Below are 15038 nucleotides of genomic sequence, written 5' to 3'. Positions count from 1 at the left end.
CCCCCGCCCCGTCACGCGACAGGGGTTGCGCGCCTCTGCGTCCCTTCCGCCTCGTCCCGTGTCTGCCCCCGCCGCCATGTCGGTCTTCCACGACGAGGTGGAGATCGAGGACTTCGAGTACGACGAGGAGACCGAGACCTACAGCTACCCGTGCCCCTGCGGGGACCGCTTCCTCATCACGCGGGTAACGGCAGGCGGGCTGGGACGAGGCGGCGGCGGGGAGGTGGGGGGGGGGGGGAGCAGCCTTAGGCCGCGGTCCCGCCTCCGCCGGCCGCGGGTGTCTGTGGGTCGGGCGGGCGGCGGATCGGTGACTGCTTTCCCGGGGCTTTTGCAGGAGGACCTGGAGAACGGCGAGGACGTGGCCACCTGCCCCAGCTGCTCCCTGATCCTGCGCGTCATTTACGACCAGGTGGGTGGGGGGCAGGGGGCTGTCGGACACGGTTGCGGCCTGCTTCCCCCCGCGCCGGGTCGGCCAAGTCGAGTTCCGGTTCGCCATCCCCTGAGGAGGGCGCGGTGGCAGCTTTTAAAAGCCCCTGGTGAACGTGGGATAGGCTTGTGTGGGCTAGTGCTCCTTTTGCTTGTGACTACGGCTCCTGCCTCAACTCTTGTTTTTCTGGTCTCCTTCTCTTGCCGTGTTTGGGCTTTAAAACATGCCGGCTTGGTGAGCATGGGGTGGAACACGGACAAAGCAATCTCACTGGTGTTAAGATCTATCTATGAGTCTAGTGGCCCTGTCAGCTAGCCTAGTAGTTTTTCTTATATAGTAGGCATGTTATGGCTTTCACGTTTCGGGAGACAGATTCATACCCGTTATACCCCAGGCTAGAAAACAAAATGGTTATGTGGTGTTTTTTGAGGGAGATCCCAAATTAATGAAAATCAACTTGCTGTCTTCAGGAGCAGTTCATGCGTGATGAAGTCGTTGCAGAACCTTTGACAAACAAGGAATTGATTAAGTGCTGATGAATACCTCATGAACTGTTGCTGCTTTAGAATAAGAAAGTATGGGGATGGCAACTGTGGAAAGAGACATGGTCGTCCTCCTGGAAGTGCTCGCTGCTGTGAGATACAAGTACGATTACTGGCTGCCTTCATCATTTGAATGAGAATTTGCTGAGACATCAAACACATGACTGGCTTTTGTTCAAAAGGGTTATGTATTTTAGAAAAATATATAAGTTGCCATATGTATTTCAGAAGTTTTGAGAATTATCATCCTAACTGACAGCAAGTCAATACACAGAAGAACTGTGTGAAGTTGTGAAATTACACCATTTATCTAGCAGTGGCTTCTTAGCCTGTGGAGAAAAGCAGGCTTCATGTGGGCATATAGCAGTGTGAAATGGCATAGAGAGCTGAAATGTTGGGAGTCAAAATTTAGAAGTCCATAGGACACGATGCCATACAGAATTACAGTTTTGACACAGCGCGGTATCGCCCAGGATGTGGGTTTGTGTACTTCCAGCCCATACTGAATATGGGGAAATATAAGACCCAGAACCAATGCTGCTGGTAAATTATTTTTACTACTGTAAGCACAAAGAAGGTGCAGCTGTCTTTATATCTGCACTGGGGGCAACACCTGCGTTGGGGCAAATTTGTTTCTTAAATTGCAGTTGCTTTGAAACAGCTTTGGTAGCTGTTATCAAATGACTCTGACGTAATAGTGATATACTTTTGTGGGTGTTGTGTGAAATGAAACAAACGGAGTCAAACTTTTTTTATCCCCGCAAAGCTAGTAATATGCAAATGGACTTGAACTCGAAATGGATTGTAATTTACCCATATTTTCTCAACAACTTTGTGATTTGACTGTTGCAGGAAATATAAAATGGGCTGCAGTTCTTTGTGCCACTTGTAGTAGTACGTTTGCTGAATTTCTCAGCCTTCCTTTGTTAGCTTCTGTCACTTCCTGGGTAGGGGATGCACACATCTCTCTCAATTAATAACAAGGGATTTTTTAGGGTAGAAAAGAGTTGGAAGAATATGTTCCAAAGTACATTGATTCCAGGACTACTTCTTGTATTACAAGCCACTGTATTTAAATACTTACTTTAAAATATAGTCATTCATGTGTTTTAGTAGGATTTGATGTCTGTGAAGTTAAATTGGGGGAAAAATACTTCTGTAGCATTTATATAGATATTTTGCTCCAGGCACTGAAGATAGGCAAGTCTTACTGAATTCTTGCGTTTAACTATTTTTGTTCTTACAACATTCTGTGAATGTTGAAGATGAACATTCTAATTATTGTTAAAAAAAAAAAAGAAAACTACACCCTTCAGTTAGAAATTTTGAATGCAGTATGTACAACCCAAAGTGTTTTCATGTCTAAACCAGAAGGTGGCGCTCATGTTACTTTGATATCTGTGCTTAAAAAAAAAAAAAGCTGTGGTACTTTGGTTAGCTAAATCTTACTAAATATTTATTTTGACTATTTAAATAAAGATATTTAAGACTCCACCAGTGGTTATAATGGGCCATTGCTTATTCTGTTTGTGCACCAGCCACAACAATTTCCGGAGATGTTGAGTTACTGCTGCTGTGGTAATGACAGTGGAATTTCTTCAGGTTAGTTCATAAAAAGTGTTTCAGTCTATCAATAGATGCTATAAAGCAAATTTACAGGAACCCTGTTTAAGTTCCTATTCAAATTTCTAGTGAATAAAAATCTTAAGGATTTTTCCACAAGTAGTCTACATAAAACTAAGTAGAGAAAGTTTCAAATGGTGCACCAGGGAATGTATACTCTGATGTAATTACATCAAAGTAAGTTGCCAGGTGTAGCATCTCTAAAGGTGCCTAGATTTTACAGAAGTAATTTGACCAGATTTCATTTTATGATGAAGATGAAGTACTGTCATAAAGACTTCTATGAGGCTTGCATAGAGAATTATTTATACTCCATGTGGTTGAATTCCTACGTGGTTGTAAAAAGTGTTTATCAGTTGAATTTTACTTGGCATGTGCTGATAGAAGCTTTGAAGTGATTGTCTGTAGTGTTCCCCACTCATCTAAAATACAGGTAATGGCTTTTCTAACAGTAATTTTAGCAAAATTAATTACTTCATTACATCAGTTGTGACTGTCAGTGCTTAAGGTTTCATAATAAGCATATTCTTACCAAGTATGTATAGGATCCAAGTTGTATAATGCAATTTATATGCATGTTAAAATTATTTGGTTACATAGCATATATCAAAGCTTTAATGAAGTATGCATTATGTTTACTTTTCTGGAGATTTTTTACAGCATAACAACAGTAAATTGTTGTGGCTGACTTCGTCAGAAAAGGATGTGGCCACATTTGCCTACTTGCTCTCAACTCAGTCTCATTGCAGTGTCTTGAGGATCTCAAGACTGTAATTGCTGTCCCCCAAAAAAGGAGGCAAAACAAGGATGGATGTCATGTGTCGCTTTTTCTCTTGCCTTTTGGCAACAGTGATTGCAGTCAGCTTTTCTAAAATTCTTCCATACTGTGTAATTCCAAAACACCAGTCAGGGCAATCTGAGTAACCCATCAGAAATGTTCCTCTTCAGGAATTCAGTCACGAGGTTTCTTCAGAGCATCACAGGCTCTTGTGCAGCATGCAGGCTCCTTATGCATTAATTGTGTATTACATGTTCTTAGAAACCAATGGTTCACTTGTCTTCTAAAAAGGCAATTGTGTAGGACACAAAGAAGTCTTTTGCTTGCTGTTTGTATCTGACAAGCAGATTGATTGATTATGTGTTTGATTAGGTCCTTGACTGCACAGAGGAGTCCAGTGTGATGAAAACAGCATCATGTGAACGTTAATGGAATAAGTCATAATTAGTAGAGATTAGAGAGGGTGGAACAATTTATGATCAATGTCAGATATTCAAGCTCTGAAATTGCTAACGCTGTTACACACCACTAAACTCCTGTATGATATTGAAAACAGGCAATACGGTCTGTTGCCATAATTTTATGGGAAGAAATGGAAGATAATTTGCTCTTCATTAAACTAAAGAGGCTTAGCTTCTCAGAGCAGTCAGATTCTTGTTTGCATTTCAAAGACGCTTGCTGAGAAGGTCATGTACTTTTGGCTCATTGTGCCTGTATATCAGTGGCATACATGATTAGTCTTGAATAGTTGCTCTAGAAGTCCATGACGGAGACCCTGGACCTCCAAGAGCTGAGGTCATTAGGCCAGCAATTTCCGCTGTTGCACTTGTTCCCATTTGTCTGTATATTGGGGAAATGGTAATGTCCTAAAGGACCCTTATGTAAATACCTTGACATTTCTTCCCTCCATCATGATTTTTAATTTTGATTCTCAGCACCAGTCAGAAAAAAAAGACTTCCTTTGCAGAACATCAGTTTAATAAAGATCATTGCATAGATTACCAAGGCTATCTACCAGGAAGTAGATACCGATTAATTTCAAATAAACTGTCAAAATTTCTGTTAAGAAAGTGAACTGACAGCTATGTATTGTCACTAAGAAAAACAGTTTCTGCATACCCCATTTCTATCTCTCCTCTATTCCAGTTTAACATTCAGATTAGGCTAACTGTAGCAATAAGTATTCGTTACAGTGAAAACTTCTTGAAATGTTTTTACAAATAGGATTTATCAAGATATTTAGCGTAGCAATGAATGTTTGCCATGATTTTCTCCTAGCACAGTTCCTTGTGGATTGCTTTCAGATATAGCTTTGATTCTGCTTCATGGTAACCTAAAATGCTAATATCTTAATGTCTCTCCATAGTAGCCGTGGCATGGAGGAGATGGGGAGGATCCAGAGGATCCCGTGTAACCGTGGCTGCTGGGCTCATCAGCCCTGAAACTGGTCAGACTTTTTGAGTTACAGAGGCAACAACTGACAGAAGCTGTGCCAAGCTGGAAAACAGCTGTCACGATGTCACCTGCGGTCAGGGAGGAAGTGGGTCAGAAGGGACTAACCAAAAGGGTAAAAGCTTAAGCAACCTGTCATCACACCTTCCCACCCCTTGCTGTCACTGTTTTTGATCTGTTTGCATACCAGGTCACGTCTCCAAAATTCTTGGCAGCTCACCAGTCCAGCACAGGCTTCCCGTCATGTTGCCAAGATCATTGCCATGCCATTTACCTCGCCACTGAGCACAGCCAGCCAAGAGGAGCTTGCTCCAAAGGCTAGGTGGTGTGCGAAGGTCAGCAGCAGAGCTGCCCCGTCCAGCAGTGCCATCGCCGAGCCAGGCAGGCAGTCACCATAGCTGCTGTAAGAATTCTCTCTCTAAAACAACCAGCTGAACGACAAATTGGTATTTTCTGCATCAGGTTATGTGGTGCAATGTGCAAATCTAGCCCTTTAACCAGGTGAAGCAGGAAGTGGGGCTCTGAGAGACTTCTTTAGAGCTCTACCTGTGTGGATGATTTTTTGAGCCAAAAGTTTGATCCCAGTGTCCACCAATGTGCTCTTGAGGCCGGAATAGCACCATGAGCCCTCGCTCTTTGCTTTCAATGTCCACCCTCATTCTTGGCATTGTCTTTCCTCTCCATAGAGGAGGGAGGAGCTCTGCCATGGTGATCTAAGGGAATAATTCAAAATATGTGTGATATTGGTGTTGGCAGCTGTGTAATTGAGAAGGAAACTTTTGGGACCCCCAAATAACAGGTCATTGTTGTGAAACATTTCCAAAAGAAGCAACTAGACTAACTCATGAGTATTACATCTTATGCCTGCTCTCTTCCTTCTACTGGAAAAGTAATTTAATTTACATTCACAGAATATTAATTAATTGATGAATATTTGCCCCATATATATATATTGTTAACTAGGCATCTTTTCTTTTTACTCTTTTTCCATATTTTCAGTTGTTGTGTAATAATTACAGTGTAAGTTTGAGCGTCCCATTTTCTTCTCAGAGTCACTTCCCTGACAGATTTTCAGTCAGCTCATTGATGTTGCTGAAACCAAGGTTTCAAAATTTATGAGTTGGGCCCCTGAAGATCCTAAGTTTGTCTTAAAATTGTAGTATTAAAACAGTATTTTAAATTCATTCTTTCACATTGAAGCTTTTGGGGATCATGTTTTCATTTTGCTACCAAGATTTACTTTTTTGTTGTGTGGTGGTCATTTTTTAAGTCAAAGCTAAGACCCTTATCATGTTGTTTGAATGCCAAAGCTGTTGTTATAGGGAAGGATCCAACTATCACAAGACTCGGGGTAAAATCAACAGGAGCTGGCAATACAATGACCCATAAGTCACTCCTTCAGTGCCCTTTTCAGGCTCTTTCTGCTCCGTGGCAAATGTTTTTACTTTGGTCTCAGTTGTAGTCCTTCTGGACAAGTCGGAAAACAGCTTTTTTGACACGTTCATTATTTCAAGTAAAAGTTATTCCAGTCCACCAGAACGCTAAATAGCTGCAATGTTTCTGAGTGTGATCTTTTTTGCATAGTCCGACGGTGTTTACACAAAATACAAGTTTCTGGTATAATCTTAGGAAGAATAACTATTTCACACTCCCTAGGAAAAAATTTTTTCAAGGGACGTGGTTTGTTTGGGTTTTTTTTTTTTTTAAATACATTGAAATAGATACTGCTTAACAGTTCTCGTTTCTGCATATCTCTGATCGTAGGCCTGTTGCTTCTTTCTGTGGAAACTGTGTACCTGTGCAAAGCCAATGCAAACAGCTTCTGGTATTTATTTTATCTTTCAAACAATAGCGAGGCTGGTGAGCTCCAACTGAGTTTTGTATACTGCAGCATAAATTTATCAATTTGCATCACTCCATAAAAGAGATTAGAACTGATTTTGTAGCTTGTGACAGATTTTAAGATTAAAACTTCATTTAATTAAATGTAGAAAAAAGTAGATAAAATATGAAGCCTACATTATCCTATCTTTTCTCTCATTATGGTAGAATACATTTGACTTCTTACGTTATGCAGAGGCTTCTGTGACCCTGAGTGCACTACACAGGTGTTAACCACATTGGTGGATTCTGGTGTACATCCCTTAGCTTGATAAGGAGAACCAGACTTCGAATTTAGGTATGAAAACAATCCAGAGGCAGAGATACAGACAAGCCACCTGTCAGATTGCCATTTCAGATCCAGTAAAGAAAGCTGCTGTCCTAGAGGCTGAGATGAACTGTGGCAGCAAAACAGGTAAGTGCATCAGAGCAGAACTGGCTGTCCCAGGGCAGACCAAGGGTCTCCATGGTCCCATCCCATCCCCAGCACTGCCCTGCAGCTAACGAAGAGTCTGATAATAATGACCAGGGCAAGCATTTGGGGGTACTTCCCTAGAACACCCTACCACACAGTTTGTAAGCCACGGACTTCTTAAGACTGATGCATTTGTGTTTAATAGCATAAATAAATGAATTGTCTAATCACTTTTTGAATTCACATCACAACTTAAAATCCACTGCATCCCATGGAAAGGAATTACACGAATTAAGTACGCTTTGTGGAGAGACATGTCTTTGTTTTGATCCCATTGCTCTATAGTTCATTTGAAGGCACTTTTTGGATAGGAAGAGACAGTTTTCTGCTCTCTCTTCTCTATCCTACTGATGACTGCTAAGATTTTTTTCTAATCTCCCCTCGGTTATTCCTTCCACCCTGTAAAGTCCTTGTCTAGTCAGCCACTCTCCACACAGGAGCTGCTCCATACTCGTGATTGTCTCTGTTGCCCTCTCTGAACTTTGCCCAGCTCTCCTGCACCATTTTTGGTGCAGGAAGGGACGTAAGAGTTGTGCACAGTTCTTGATCCAGGTGCATCATGCATACATTGGCATAATGGTATTTGTTCTCTGTTCTGCTCTCTATTTTCCAAACATTCTTCACATTTTATGTGCTTTTTTGACACTTGTTGAGCACTAGGCTGACATTATCTTAGAACTAATGTTTAATTAAGGGAAAAACCTTTTAGAATCTAAGCCTCAGAATAACCATGTCTTTCTCCTACTTACTCTTGCTCATGGCCTAGGCGTCTTTTAGAAGACAAGGTGATGCAAGTCATGTATCACCTCAGGTGGTCTTTCTGGTAGTCCCTCCCAGTAGTCGTTCTACCACAACCTAATGGCAGCTGATGAAAGTGCACGAGCTCCATGCATTTTGGTAGGACTGTCCCAGACTGGTTAATGCTCCTCTATGCCCATCATTTAGCTGGCTTTATTTGTTTAGTTTTGTTATTTGTTACTTCTTTTCCATGTTCTTTTTAAATTAGCCACTTCTTTTTAAATTGCACTTCCTGCATGGCTTCATCTCTTTCTTTAAAGCCGCATCTGTGCTCTTCTTGTATTTCCTTGTCTTTGCTACAGTGGGTTTCCTGGTGGGTATCTGAGTTTTCCAGGCAGTGAAGCCTTTTCCTGGAGTTGGTGGAGTGTTCCAGTGTGAGATTTCTTTTAAATTTGAATACACTGTATTTACGTTTCTATAAAGAGTGTGGATACTGCCCAAGATGCACATATAAAATAGTGCCCTTTTTGAAAGGGTGAAGAATTGTTTATTCATTCAAATTTACTATTTTGTTGTAGCTATTTTCTAATACTGGCCGGGGGGTGGTGGTGAAGTCTTACCCTGAATAAATCATGAGTGATGTATGTGACAGAGTGAAGAATTCTTGCTTTTCCTTTTGAAGAAAGGGTTAATTGTAACTCTCAGTCTCTCTCCTCTTGCAGCACTACTCAAGATAAAGCTATTTCTTGGAAGAATACCCTTAGGAAGTTAGTGACCTAGAATGAGCTTGGCATAGAATTGCCTTTTAGCCTTAACTGTGATATTCACTGCTGCAATCTCCATACACAAATGGGTTTTGACAGGCTTTGCAAACAGCCTGGGGTCAGAGCCTGTGAGTTTTCCTTGGGCAAGTAAAGGCTGAGGAGTTGGGAACTTAATCAGTTTCTTGTTGAGATAAATAGCAAAATTCCCAAACCCTGGGATGGTGCACAGTGGGACAGTGATGGGCAAATGCAAGCCCTCGTTGTAGGACTGTGAAAGGACATGTCAAGCAGCAAACCATTCTCCCTTCCAGGGATGGTTCATGAAGTTCAAGCACTGCTTTGAACTGGAACCCAAACTATTTTTCATATCTCTTGACGTAAGGCCCAGGGGAGAGCAGGTGATGGCACACCAAGCTGGCATCCTGCCTTGTGCATCAAAATATGTTTCTGTGGCCCCTACACCTCCTCTGCAAGCTGCTTAGCAATCAAGAGGTGTGATTTTGCTGTGGAAGCAAGGGAGAGCGGGAGAGAGGGCTGATACTTAAGCCTTTCCTATATGGATTTCCTCTGTATGTACACTGAGAGCGCATGGTAGTGGGGCACCCTGGAGGGATGTGCTGGTACAGGGCCTGCCTCCTGCTTATGAGAAGAAGGATTTTCTCTCCACCCCAGCTGTTTGTTCAGGTACTAATCTCAGAATTTGTTTCTTGCTCAGTAAACCTAGCAAGTAAGCTAGCAGTTAGGGTTGCATGGTTATCCCCCGTGCATACAGCAAGTGAGGGATGATGTATAGAAGATACACACTGGAAGAATTTAATCTGGTCCCTACAAAACACTCTGATCCTTGCAAATCCTTTTTTTTTTTTTTTTCCTTGATAGTTTTTTCAAGTCTGGGATTTTCATAACTGAAGGAGAATTCAAATAAATCAGCAACCGCAGAAAACGCCAAACAACCGCAGTCAAACTTTCTCAGTGTTTTAAACTAATAGACCCCCTTCTCAAGATACTACGCCTAACAGGATTTGATTGTGCTTTCTCAGCCAGAGAATTTCCGTCAGTACCTCTGCCAAGTGCACAGTCTCACGGAGGGAGGATTTGATAGTGATCCAGGTTAAGCCAGCCTCTTCATTCAGAGACAATGACTGCCAGCCCCACACAGACTGCAGCAGGGCCACCCAAATGTCGAGTTTCCATTGAGGAAGGCCAAGTTCCCCACACTTTTTATTTTTGCAACCATAGCAGGGCTGTGTCCTTGGTTTCTTTCCATGCCAAATAAAGCGTCTGCACATTTTGTCTAGTTCGTTTTTGTACAGTTGAGGCGTTTATACCAGGAGCACCTGCAAAAATAGAGGTCTAAAGAAAGAGAGTCATTTCTGACAGGTTAATCAACCCGAGGAATAAGAAATTATAGTGCTAGATCTGTAAACACCCTTGCAGGTTGCCTTGCAAGGGCAGCTTGTGAAGATTAAACTGGCTGGGGATACTCTGAGCTGTAGGCACAGAGCACCCTGTGAGACATTGCTAGTATAAAATGCTCCGAGGCAGATCCTGCTATCCAGCACAGCTGCATAAATCTGGAGTAACTCAGGGTGCTTCAGGGATGTTACTTCAGATCCACTTCACCCAACAGAAGGGCAGAATTTAAATGAATTATCCATGAACAGAGAATAAAGGACATGTGCAGTAAATAATATATTTCTGTGTTTTCTGCCCTTCATGACTCTCTCTCATAAATATTCCAGACTCAATCTGATTGCTGCTTCACTGTGTCAGCCAAAAGATCAGACTGGGCAAGTGCATTTCGGTGTCATTCACATCTGAGGCTGTTACCTGTCTCAGGGTGAGGCAGAACCACAGACAAAACCCTGATTTCTGAAAGCATGACGCTGTCCTCACCAGAGCTGTATTTGAAGTGCCACAGGGCACATTCTGTGACTGCTTTTGGTCAGATATGGCTGCCGTTTTGTTTATTTTTTATCTCTTGCTGAACTGAAAAATAGATAGGAGACAGAGAGGGGAAGCAATTTTAAATTCATAAAAGTCAGTTTTGTCCAAAACTGTCCATTGAAGCATTTTGGCATTTATGAAATGATAAATTTCATTCTGAAGAAGTCAATATAAAATATCACAGTATTTCTCACCCTGCACAATCCCTCCATGCAGGCTGGCACTCGACACCAATCTGTGAGCAGTTTTGGTTCCTCCAAAACTTAATTTTTCAGGGGAATTTACTCAGTGAGTAATGAGTCTGATTTCTCTTTTTTGTACATTACTGCTGGATTATTTCTATTCACTTATTTTGTTCAGCAGCTATACAATCTCTATTGCAATACCCTCCAGATGTAAGATACCTGATTAGAATCAGCCTCTATTGCCATAACTTGCTTCATGAGGTCAGGCTGTTGGCCCTACCATCAGATGCGCCCAAACGCACTCCTGCTGTGTTACACACACTCTTGATGCTCCTGACCAGTTGTGCAACACTAACTGAGGAGCAAAATGCCTTGGTGAGATTTGAAGAGCTACATCCATGCCTGGAGGCACAATGACTGTTAAGAAACATCCTTTTCAGAAAATATGAAACTACTTGCTTTTAATATTCTACTTTCTTACCGAGTTGACTGTTGTATTTTAAACCTGTCAAATGTGTTTTATCAATGTGAAAGACTGTTTACTTTTGCTCATTCTTGCACTATCCAGATCTTTACCATGCAGGCTCTTTCCGGTATTTTCCCCCAGATGTAGCATATTGTAATTCATTGCTGATGACTGCCAAGAAATTACAATTCCAAGACTGTCCATAGTTCACAATATAGTTATTCTGCTGCTGGAAATTCCATCATTTTTTTCATTATAGCCAGTCCAGCAGAAAGCAACCAGAAAGCTAAGCGAGACGAGCCTCTCAAATAGGGCAGGGAGGAAACCTCAAGTATAGATTTGTGCATATTTCTGACATGTCCAGCCAGAAAAAGAGAAATCTTGGTCTCAGTAGAACAAATTACCACCTGCACATTCTCACAGTCTGAGAAATAACCTCCTCCATCCTGCCACTTCTTCTGCTCTTATTTGCTCTCCTGTGTTCTCCATTAGGATTGTCTTTCTACTGCCAAAACCAAGAAAAATTGATACGACTCTCCTATGTTCTTGCTGGATGTAGACTTTGTGCACATCTAGGGGTTTTATTCATTTTACTATTTATTTTGTAGATGAGTTTTAAACACTTTTAATGATACAATTGTATTGATGGGACCTAGTATAGGAGCAGGTATAAATTGCTCTTGCCCTTCTTGCAGCTTAATATTCTTCACAGTTCAGAGGGGGAAATCGCTGGCCTGGCAGAACTAGATCCACACAGGGTGGGGGGGTTTCATGGTACCAGCACAGCTGGAATGATCTGGCTAAGGGCTGAAGACAAAAAACAACAGGTTTTTTGCTGTCAAGGGTCAAAATGAGGGTTATCTGGAGGGACAGATGTTCATCATGCCAAGATTATTCCTATTGAGAAATGGAAAATTAGGGGTTAAACCTGTCATCTACAGAGTCACCTTGAAACCCCATAATGAATTATCAATAATTGAGGATAGCTGTTTGCTAAAAAGATTACTGACAGGCGTAAAATAACAATCACCAGTAGCTATAAATGTATTTTATGTCTTCGATATTTTCCTGGCAGAGTTTAGTCTTTCATTGAGTTATGCAGTAGCAGCCCTGGATTTGGACAACTTGTGCTCAGATGAATAGTAGGATGATTTTGAGGGTGCCAGAGGGGAGAAGGGATAGCTTTTTTTTCAAAGTGTACCATATTTTTCCTTGGTTGGCATAAAAGCATACTTCCCTCCACAAACGGAGAGCTTCATTTCAGTTTATTCTTTTGCAGCATCCTGTATAAGAAGGAAAAAGATGAGATAACTCTTCCTGGAGAAAATCCAGAATGCTAATTAAAGAAATGGCATTTTGACATTCATTCCTTACTGGCTGGAGCTTATGGCTGTACTGGTATTTCATGTCTTGCTTTCATGTTAAGAGCCTTCCAAGGTGATCTTCTCTACAAACGCCTTTTTTCCTGCCACTAGGGGTCCTAAAAATAATAAGGAAGGGAGGCACAAAAAATAATAAAGAAGGAGGCACAAAGTACCCATGTATTTGACACTAGAGCATTCTCACAAGGTGGACCTGAGTGTCAGTCAGGTCACCAAAACCCCCAGTGGGTCGGCTGACAGCATGGGTTAGTGCTAGGCAGACTGGAGGAACAGCATCTGACTGTTGGACCCAAAAGATTAGCTTTGCCTCCGTTCCAGAGTGATTTTCGTGCATTCCTGCCACATCCCTGAGGAGCGGGAGGTAGGCTTTTCTGATGCTTGCTCAGGTAATTTGCCATGCCACCCAAGTTAGAGCAGGGAAGGTTGAGTTGTGGGGGAAGACCCAGGCTGCTCAAATCTACCTGACAAGTGAAATGCTGAAACAGTTTGGAGGACTTGGGTTTGGATCCTTAATCCCCAGCCTCCTGCTTCGTCCTTTCCCCTCCAGAGCTTGCTTTTGCAGGTAGGGAGAGATGAAAATCACCCCAGGTGCCAAGGAGAGCAAAGAGAGAGCAAATGGCCCAAATGCATGAAAATGCAGAGGAAAGCTTTCCCTGCCAGGCAAGCCATTAGGAACCAGTATTTGCAACACGAACCTGAAGCTGCTGTTCCTGTTGTAGCCCTGTTGGGTTGTTCTACAATGCTCCAGAGCTGTAAAAAGAAATGGATGGATGTACTCGGGAATTGAAATTAAATTCAGCTTTTCCCATTTGCCACTTTATTATTTCCCACTGTTAAAAATTGAATATTGATTTTCCTCATTCTGCTAAGTCTGCAGTCTTTGCTAGCATGTAATTGTTACAAACATGTTCACTAGAGCTGGCAAAGAAAATTCCAGCAAAACAGTTTTTATCAAAATTTGCCAGCTTGTTGAAAGCAAGAAATCCTAGAGGAAAACATTCTTTCTTATGATGGTGTGACAAGAAAGCAGGGCCTGGCACCTTGCCATGGGCAGCCTGGCTTGGGGACCTCTCTCATCGTGTCTCCAAGTGAGAATCCCAGCTCAGTTTCAGAGAGTAAAGGAGACGCTGGGTCTTGTTCCACACAGAAACCAAACTGAACTCAGAAACCTTGGAAATTCTGCAAAATGGAATTACCACTCTCTGCCAAGCCTAAGCATCATGTTACAATGCCTAATGTTGAATGAAAACATAGGAAATACTATATTTTTCAGAAAAGATGAACATTTTCTTGTAATTAGCAAATTATGGTCTCATTGTACTTATTTTGCTTATCAAGTTATTTTTCAGTGTCAAGACCTATTTTGTTTCACCCTTCCCTCTCATCACTGATTTAAGAGTTGTTCTTGGCACCAGGGAATCTTAAGAGTGCTGTCACGGGCTGCACGCAGGAGGTTGTTCCAACAGCAGGAACTGGGGCTGAAACCGCTCATTGTTTATGTAAAACTAAAAGTTATTTCCTTAGCATCAGCACCAGGCTCTGTTCCTGAGGTTCTACGTGTGTCTATCTACGCAGTCACCACAAACTGACCGCTGTTTGTTACACTAGGAAATTAACGTTTCCTTTGCTTCTGCAAATAAAGGAATCAAGGGCAAACAGCCCTGAAGAAGTGGCTCTTGCCACCATCTGGGGGCTTGCTACGGCAGCTGGTGATCCATCAGCTGAACTGCCTGAACTCAGGAAGCATTCGCTGCTCAGTCAGACTAAGTGGTCTTCCAGGCTATATGATTTGTTGACTGATTTCTAAGCTAAAACAGCTCGTGGCACCACAGACGATGAGTTTTCAGTGGGTACGACACATACACAAATTAGATAAGAAGACAAAAAGCCAGTGGTTTAGATAGACAACTTGGCCAATGAGAATTTTACTGCAAGGCTCATTTTTAATTGACGTGATGAGTTTTATGCATCTGCCCACTTGAAATATTCTGATTATGAAACTGTCTCTTTGTTCACTGCTTGGCTCTTGATTTCTAAGCAGGCAAAGCAGGCAGTGTGTGCTAATAAAAGGGAAAGAAAAAAGGAAGACGCTAATGCAATGAACTATCTTCTCCATAGGACTGTTTAGCATTAAAGATTTTGCTCTGGCTTTTATTTACAGCTTTTGACCACTTTTGGTTTGTTCAGTAATCCCAAACCATATGTATAAAGAGTGATTGGCAGAATACACTGTGTTTGAAGCAGCCTCCCAATGGCTTGTACTCAGATATAAATATCTGATGTTCAAAATCTTTGGAGATGAACTCCTGATGCATCAAAGTACAAGCTGATTTTCTTTCATATCTGCGATTAAATTTTTCATGTAAATGTCACATTAA

General features: G+C 41.9%; 2 protein-coding genes across 3 annotated transcripts in view; one reads left to right on the top strand and one right to left on the bottom strand.

Annotated features, from left to right (window-relative positions):
* The first annotated feature begins 2 nt into the window (after positions 1-2).
* Positions 3-2463, top strand: DPH3 (diphthamide biosynthesis 3). The gene is made up of 3 exons (XM_075051851.1): positions 3-184; positions 335-409; positions 898-2463. The coding sequence occupies exons 1-3, from the start codon at positions 77-79 to the stop codon at positions 961-963; spliced, it is 249 nt and encodes an 82-aa protein (XP_074907952.1). The 5' UTR covers positions 3-76; the 3' UTR covers positions 964-2463.
* Positions 2464-11765: 9302 nt separating this feature from the next.
* Positions 11766-15038, bottom strand: part of GALNT15 (polypeptide N-acetylgalactosaminyltransferase 15) — a 36366-nt gene continuing 33093 nt past the window's right edge. For both annotated transcript variants that reach the window (XM_075051750.1, XM_075051758.1), the window contains exons 12-14: positions 13356-13410; positions 12653-12758; positions 11766-12561 (exon numbers count right to left, since the gene is read on the bottom strand). In XM_075051750.1, coding sequence (XP_074907851.1) covers positions 12700-12758; positions 13356-13410 — 114 coding nt within the window. In that variant the 3' untranslated portion in view covers positions 11766-12561; positions 12653-12699. The remainder of the gene's footprint in view (positions 12562-12652; positions 12759-13355; positions 13411-15038) is intronic.

Source organism: Buteo buteo, chromosome 2 (genome assembly GCF_964188355.1).
Source record: "Buteo buteo chromosome 2, bButBut1.hap1.1, whole genome shotgun sequence".
Taxonomy (NCBI): Eukaryota; Metazoa; Chordata; class Aves; order Accipitriformes; family Accipitridae; genus Buteo; species Buteo buteo.
Note: the sequence above shows the minus strand (reverse complement) of the source record. Positions and strands in the feature narration are given on the sequence as shown.

What these genes read in the sequence shown, in the direction of transcription:
- DPH3 (XM_075051851.1), top strand. Translation starts at nt 77, where the DNA reads ATGTCGGTCTTCCACGACGAGGTGGAGATCGAGGACTTCGAGTACGAC. An exon ending in ACCGCTTCCTCATCACGCGG is followed by an intron (nt 185 to 334) that starts GTAACGGCAGGC and finishes GGGCTTTTGCAG; the next exon opens with GAGGACCTGGAGAACGGCGA. An exon ending in TGCGCGTCATTTACGACCAG is followed by an intron (nt 410 to 897) that starts GTGGGTGGGGGG and finishes TGCTGTCTTCAG; the next exon opens with GAGCAGTTCATGCGTGATGA.